At 40.1% G+C, this 7,810-nt stretch overlaps 1 protein-coding gene across 1 annotated transcript; it reads right to left on the reverse strand.

Annotated features, from left to right (window-relative positions):
- Nucleotides 1-301: 301 nt before the first annotated feature.
- LOC113012871 (uncharacterized) lies at nucleotides 302-3,294 on the reverse strand. Its single transcript, XM_026153283.1, has 2 exons — nucleotides 692-3,294; nucleotides 302-482 (listed from the first exon to the last, which is right to left on the reverse strand). The coding sequence occupies exons 1-2, from the start codon at nucleotides 3,229-3,231 to the stop codon at nucleotides 302-304; spliced, it is 2,721 nt and encodes a 906-aa protein (XP_026009068.1). The 5' UTR covers nucleotides 3,232-3,294.
- Nucleotides 3,295-7,810: the final 4,516 nt, after the last annotated feature.

Genomic DNA, 7,810 nt, shown 5'->3' on the forward strand with positions numbered 1-7,810 from the left:
CCCAATGCATGCTGGTCCTATACCAGTCTCTTTATTTATAGAAACAAAATGGCCCTACAGCTCTTACTGACTAATTTAACAAAATAACAACAAACAAAACAAATCATTTAAAACAAAATATTAACCGACAAATAAACCCCAAAATATAAGTAAACTAACAACAAACTTTAACTAATTTCAAAAATAAGAACAAAAACAAAAATAAAGAACAAATAGCTCCAACACTCCGGCCCCTAATTGTGCATACAATCACAATTACTTTAAAGTCCCAAAAGGAGGAGCTATTCCCTTAAACAAATCCTTAATTTTCATTGAGGATTTTCTTCACGATGAGGCTTCCAGTAGCAAAATAAGTTTTGTCACTGGCCTTTCCAAAACACTGGTCCTTGTTTGTAGTCTCACAGAACGCACCAAGCCTTTTGCATCCTGGTTTACATTTAAGACTTTCGCCATCATCCATGATCCTCTTGGAGCTGTAGCGTCTGCAATTAAAACAACATCTCCAGGTATAAGACATCTTTTAGTCCTCATCCATTTTTGTCTTTCTTGCATCAAAGGTAGGTACTCAGAAAGCCATCTCTTCCAGAACAACTCTGCCATGTACTGTACCTGTTTCCACCTTTTCCTGACATGCAAATCACTTGGATGAAACAGTCCTGGTGGAAAAACTGGTTTATTTTTCAGCAACAACAAGTGATTGGGTGTCAGTGGTTCAAGATCATTTGAGTCATCTGAAACTTTAGTAATGGGTCTGTCGTTCATTATAGCTTCAACCTCACAGAAGACTGTGTGGAGTCCTTCATCATCCAGAACTTGCTCCTCAAGAACTGAGGCTAAAATATTCTTTACTGAACGAATGAGACGCTCCCACACATCGCCTTGGTGAGAAGCTGCTGGGATGTTGAAGTTCCATTTCATGCCATCCTGAACAAAAGCCTTTTGAATTTTGGCATGGTCCAGCTCAGTCAAACTTTCTTTCAACTCTCGATTCGCCCCAACAAAATTTGTAGCATTATCAGATCTGATGGTCGAAACTGGGCCTCGTCTACAGATGAACCTCCTCACAGCATTTATACAAGAGTCTGTATCAAGTGTACATGCAATCTCCAGATGTACTGCACGACTGGTGAAACAAGTAAAAAGAACTCCATACCTTTTAAGGAGACTTCGTCCTCTTTTAACACTTATAGGTCCAAAATAGTCCACTCCAACATTTGTGAATGGGGCTATGTCTGGCAGGACTCTCTCTTCAGGCAGATCCGCCATCTTTTGTTCAACAAACTTTCCTCTGTTGCGTCTACACGTGACACAACGAGAGATAATTTTCCTGGCAGCAGAATTTGCATTTAATATCCAGTAATTTTGTCTTAGTTTTGACAGCATGTGTGCTCTTCCTGCATGTCCCAACCTTTGATGGATATGGCGTAAAATCAGTGTTGACACATGCATATCTTTTGTCAAAATTACAGGATGCTTTAATTCCATAGGCATGGCTGCTTTATTCAATCGGCCACCCACTCTGAGGATTCCTGCATCCAACACTGGATCAAGTTTATAGAGACAATTTCCCTTAGAGACTCCTTTGAGGCCATTGCGGATTAAAGCCATTTCAGTCGTAAATTTCTGTTGTTGTGCATATTGAAGAATAGCTTGTTCTGCCTTTGCCAAGTCTTCTGGAGTGAGATTTCCTTTCTTCAAAGTGGTCTTAAATCTTTCCATTCTTATCTCCACTTCTTTCTGACCTTCCGGATCATTCTTATTCAAACCTGCAGCAAGCAACTCTTTCCTCTTCTGTGCCAACAACACCAAGACCTCTTTCATCTTTAAAAGCCAGGCTACAGAGATTTTAAGTTTTGCCCAAGACAAGAAGTAGAGGATAAAATAGCTGGTAGGATTTTGTAATTCTCTCACAATGGCATTCATTGTCAGGTCCCTTTTGACCTCTGGGTCATCTGCAGAAATTACACTGTACTCCACATCCAGTTTAGGCCATTCCTTTTCTGACTCATAGAGAAATTCTGGCCCTTTTATCCATCTCCTACATTTGAGGAGATCCCCAGCTCTCATACCTCTGGATGCGTCATCTGCAGGATTCTCCTTAGAAGAAACGTATCTCCACTGATTCACATCTGTTGCTTCCCGAATAACAGCAATTCTGTTTGCAACAAAAGTATTGAATCTTCTGGTTTCATTGGAGATGTATTTCAGTACTGTTGTGCTATCAGTCCAAAAAACTGATTTTTCCAACCTGACTTGCAGCTCCTTTTGCAGAAGCCTGTCCACCCGAACTGCAAGAACTGCAGCCGTCAATTCCAACCTGGGAATTGTAGTTTGCTTGAGAGGAGCAACTCTAGCCTTTCCCAGGATAAAAGCAACATGCGTGACGTTATTCTTTTCCAACTTTAAATATGACACCGTTCCATACCCATCTTGACTTGCATCAGAAAAATGATGAAGTTGTGCCCTATCTGGTCTTCCAAAGCAATTTGGTTTAATGCAACGTTCCACTTTAAACTTTGAAATCAGCTGGAGATCCTCCAGCCAATCACGCCACCGCTGGGAAAGAGAGTGGGGAATAACTTCATCCCACTTCAAATTTTGTCGGCAAAGCTCTTGTAGCAACAGTTTAGCTGGCATACTGAAGGGAGACAAGATTCCCAAAGGATCATACAGTGAGCTGACCACAGACAAAATTCCCCTTCTGGTTGTTGGACGGTCCTGCAGGGAGGTTCTGAACTGGAACTTGTCTGTTGCTATGCACCACTGTAAACCCAGTGCTCTCTCAACTGGAAGTTGATCTGTGTCCAAATCCAGATCCTTAATTTCCTTTGCTCTTCTTTCCTCTGGGATTGACATGAGCACTGTGCGACTGTTGCTGATCCATTTTGAAAGCTTAAATCCTCCTTTAGCGCAGATATCTGTCAGCCTCTTCACCATGTGCACTGCCTCCTCTTCTGAAGCAACAGATTTCAAACAATCATCCACATAAAAGTTTCTTTTGACTGTATCAACCACTTCAGCTGGAAACTGTTGTGCATTATCATCTGCAGTTCTCTGTAGAGCATAATTTGCACAACTTGGCGAAGATACAGCTCCAAACAAATGCACTTTCATCCTGCATTCCTGTGCAGACCTTGAAGTGTTGCCATGTTGCCACCACAGGAAACGGAGAAAGTTGACATGTTTTTCTGAGACGTGAACTTGGTGAAACATGGAATCAATGTCCGCCATTAATGCAACAGGCTCTTGTCTAAATCTGATCAGAACCCCAACCAGCGAGTTTGTGAGATCAGGTCCCTGTAGAAGCTGGCTGTTCAATGATGCTCCTTTATAAGTTGTTCCACAGTCAAATACAACTCTTAATTTGCCCTTTGTGGGATGATACACTCCATGATGAGGGATGTACCACACCTTTCCATCATCTTTGTGCAACTCATCTACAGGCACAAACTCGGCATATCCTCGTTCAAGCATGTTGTTTACACATTTAGTGTATTCGTCCTTATAATGAGTATCCTTTTCAAATCTCCATCTGAGACTCTGGAGACGCTGCTCCGCGACACAGAGGTTATTTGGCAAACTGGAACCTTCTCTCCTGAAAGGCAAATCAATGTGATAATGATTTCCAATAAACTTTATTGAACTACTAACAATATCCATGAAACACAGATCCTCTCTAGACATTTCAGTCTGCTCCTCTGATGATCTTTCATTAAAATCATGATTGTACTGTTTAATCAACATGTCTTCAAGACGCTCAACAGAAATCCTATTGGCTGTTACAGCAGTGCAGTTGGTTTTATTTCCACTGTTACTTCCAGTGCGCAGGGGACCATTTATGACCCAGCCAACTTTTGTTTTTACAGCATAAGGTCCACCTCCCACACTGTTTATCACCTTCCATGGCTCCAAAACATTGGAAGCATCAGTGCCTATCAGTAGCTCCACCTCTGCATCAATGTTGTGAAGTTTAACAGGTTTAAGATGAGGCCACTGATCGATGTCGCTTTGCTGGGGAATATTAACTGTAGAAACTGGCATAGTCTTTTGAGTCAAAACATCTGGCAATGGCATGAAATCATTTGCTTCCAAACCAGACACTTCCAAACCAGACAGAACTTGTGTACTAACAATCCTATCTTGACTCATTGTTCTCAAAAAGATATTGGTCTTTTTACCTTTTACATTCAGCCTTTTTGCCAAAGTTTCTGTACAGAATGTACCTGAACTTCCAGAATCCAAAAACGCATAAGTTTGCACAATTTTATTACTCTTTTGGCTCTTAACTTGAACTGGAACTATAGAAAAAAATTGCATCAACTTCATGACCAGCCCCAATATACCCACATGTCTGAGTGGTTGCAGTTGAAAAGTTGACATTAGAGTTTGTCCTCTGTTGAGTTTGTTCCGAAGACGCACCTGGATCCTTTCGCTCTATATGAAGAACCCCTGGGTGCCTTTGGTGACACACGTCGCAATCCAAACGACTCCTACAGTCTTTGCTTGTGTGACCAACTTTTAAACAACCAAAACAAATTCCCCTTTCCTTGATAAAAGTCAACTTATCCTGATGCGTTTTAGCTTTAAACTGCTTACAATTCTCTAGTAAATGGTTGCTGTGTGAACAAAACAAACAACTATGCAGAACGGCGGAAGTTGTTCTGCTTCCAGTTGATTGAGTTTTGATTCCTGGCACTGTACTGACATTAGTGGCAAAACTACTTCCTTTTCTCCTTTGCTTGGTAGAACTTGAAGCTTTAAAGCTGCTTCCAGATTGTGAGTCTTGTATGTTGCCAAACACTGGATCTGATGCTACTTTTACCTGTTTTATTATAAAGGCAACCAGATCAGTGAACACTGCTCTGTAACCATTTTGTTCCTGCAGTTCATAGGCAACAACTCTCCATTTTTCCCTCAATTTGTATGGAAGTTTCATAACAACCATTCTCATATTTGAGGGCAAATCCAACTCCTTCATATAAACAACTTGCTGTGTTAGATTCGAACATCCTTGACGAAAAAGAGAGAATGACTGTAGACCTTTCACATCCTCACTTTTAATAGGTACCCAACTCACAATCCTCTCCATATATGCAGAGGCAATTTTATTTTCGTTCCCAAAATGTTCTTCAAGAAGATCTTTGGCTGTGGAATAGCCCTGCTCAGGAGGTAAGTGCTGACAACTATGCACCAAATCCCTAGGCTGCCCCCTAGTGAACTGCTCTAAAAAATGCAAACAGTCGCTCCAGTTATCAGTTTTAGCTTCCACTCCATTTTCAAAGGCATTCATAAATGATCTGTATTGTAAAGGGTCTCCATCAAACACAGGGATGTTTCTGGCGGGGAGGACAGAAGATAAGTTTTGTTTTACAAGCAAAGTAGTGATGTCATTTTGTTTTTGCATAATATTTACAATCTCCTTCGTGCAATTCCCAGTCAAAGTAGGAGACTGAGGCTGTGTTTGCTGCGTCACTTGAGCTGAATCATCAACCTGATGTTGGGTTTGACTTTGTCTAGGTACGATTACTTGTGATTCAGATGCAGAATTTATACCAGAGTAATCTCTTGATGTTGGAACAAATGTATCGGCACAAGGATTTAAACTAGGCGCTTCTTGTACGTGCCCTCTTTCAAAATAAGAGTTCATTCCATCAGAATGCTCAGAGCTACAAACTGAATTTATTTTTAAGACACGAAGCTTTGCATTAATGGCTGCCAGCTCTGTTTCCAAGGATAATGTCTCCTTTTCTTTTCTCAGTTTCTCTTTTTCTTTTCTCAGTTTTTCCTCTTGCGCTTCGATAGAATGTTTTTTCTTTAATGCAGCGAGTCGCTCCATGAGCGCTGCCTTGTCAGCCGCAGCTTTAATGCATGCGGAAGATGTTGATGAAATTCGACTTTGCTGTGACAAGGTTTTTGAAGGTGGTTTTACACTTGAGATATTAGAGACACTGTCTTCAGGTTTTATTTCATCCAAACTTTCAACAGCTTTATCATTGCGAACAGTATTGTTTTGTTCAGTATACGGCTCGCCCGCCTCCTGCAACCAAACCTTTACTTTGTCCATAAAAACAGAGAATGCTGTCACCTTCGACTGAAAATGTGCAACTTGCCTTTTCACTTCATCTTCTGGCAGTGGCAAACTTAAAAAGGATTCTTGCAAAGCGTTTGCATCTTGATAGCATTTAATAAACGTCCCAAATTCAGAAGACACTTCCTTAACGTTCCCATGTGAGGTCATTAAAGCAGAAATTTTCCCCATGTACTTAGATGCTTGCTTACACATTGAACTGCGCTTTTCTTGGCATGTCTTTATATACAAATCCAAACCTTTTGGCGTAAATTTAACGCTTCTTTTCTCTGCTTGCATCTCAGTGTCATCCTCTCGTTTACTCTTAATATCCGACATTTTTATTGTCCCCTTGGATTATTTCAAACTTTATAAAGATGCACAGCACACTGAGAGTCCATAGCCTAAAGTACAAACATGACATCCATTTACCTGCCTTTTGCAGCGGACAAACATTTCCACAGAGGGCGTTGGCATGTTTCAATTAGCGATCCGATTATGCACCAATTTAGTACGTCAAAACTCAGTTCATCAGTCTTTGTAGTGAAATTATGTCTTTAAACTCCAATAGCTTCACCGTTTTCCTTTACGGCTTAAACAATATTATCACTCACCAGCTTTGATGAACGAGTGACATGTTGATCCAGGCCTCAACATCAAATCCGTCTGGATTACTCACCAGACGATCCAATAACTTTTATTCGAGTTTGACGGTGATCCTTGAAATCCTTATATCCATTAATGAAGGATTATTCCTTTGTCCACGGGAAGGTTTTTTACTTTGTGTAGTGGCAATTCCTTTACTTTTGTAAGATCAAACGTCCCACAACTTAAAGTCCACAAGCCACTGCTGCACTGAGGTAATATTTCGTACGCAGGCAAAAGAAGTCCATTGTCCAAACCTTTTAGTTGAGAGTTTTGGTTTTGGTTTATTTATCCATTTGGCAAGCAATAACAAGATCCTTCCTACTGCTTCTCCTGTTCTGGTAAAAAAAAACCATAGGCCCACCCCAATGCATGCTGGTCCTATACCAGTCTCTTTATTTATAGAAACAAAATGGCCCTACAGCTCTTACTGACTAATTTAACAAAATAACAACAAACAAAACAAATCATTTAAAACAAAATATTAACCGACAAATAAACCCCAAAATATAAGTAAACTAACAACAAACTTTAACTAATTTCAAAAATAAGAACAAAAACAAAAATAAAGAACAAATAGCTCCAACAGTGATGATTTTGCCGATTTAGAAACGCTGAAAACTAACTTAAAAAACAAAGACAAAGAAAAAGTGGTCGGAGCAGTCGTGACGGCAGCCGACCTCACCGGCGCCATCTTAATCAGTAAAACAATATATATTTAGAAATTAATTTAACCACATATATGAGTTGTTAGTATTAACAATAAATTACTGACCCTTTTGTTTGAATTTTGAGGCATATCTTCTGAGGTTTTGCCTCTGAGCCTTGTCATATCCTGAAGGGTAGGAGCCCGCAGAAATGAACGCGTAAATCTCTTCCCACTTCTTCTCCATATCTACGAATGTCAGTAAACATTTTCTTATGAGCTTCAATATGTGCAGTTGACAATGCAAATAATTTAACTTATTAAATAACGACATTACCGAAACAGCCTTAAAACACTGAAGCTGCGGACTCAAAAGTGTTGTGCAAATACCACGTGTCCAGTAACTTGACAGCAGACTTCACTGAATCTGCAAATTCGACAGTTTTGTGTAG

The sequence above is a fragment of the Astatotilapia calliptera genome, chromosome 3, assembly GCF_900246225.1.
Source record: "Astatotilapia calliptera chromosome 3, fAstCal1.2, whole genome shotgun sequence".
Classification (NCBI taxonomy): domain Eukaryota; kingdom Metazoa; phylum Chordata; class Actinopteri; order Cichliformes; family Cichlidae; genus Astatotilapia; species Astatotilapia calliptera.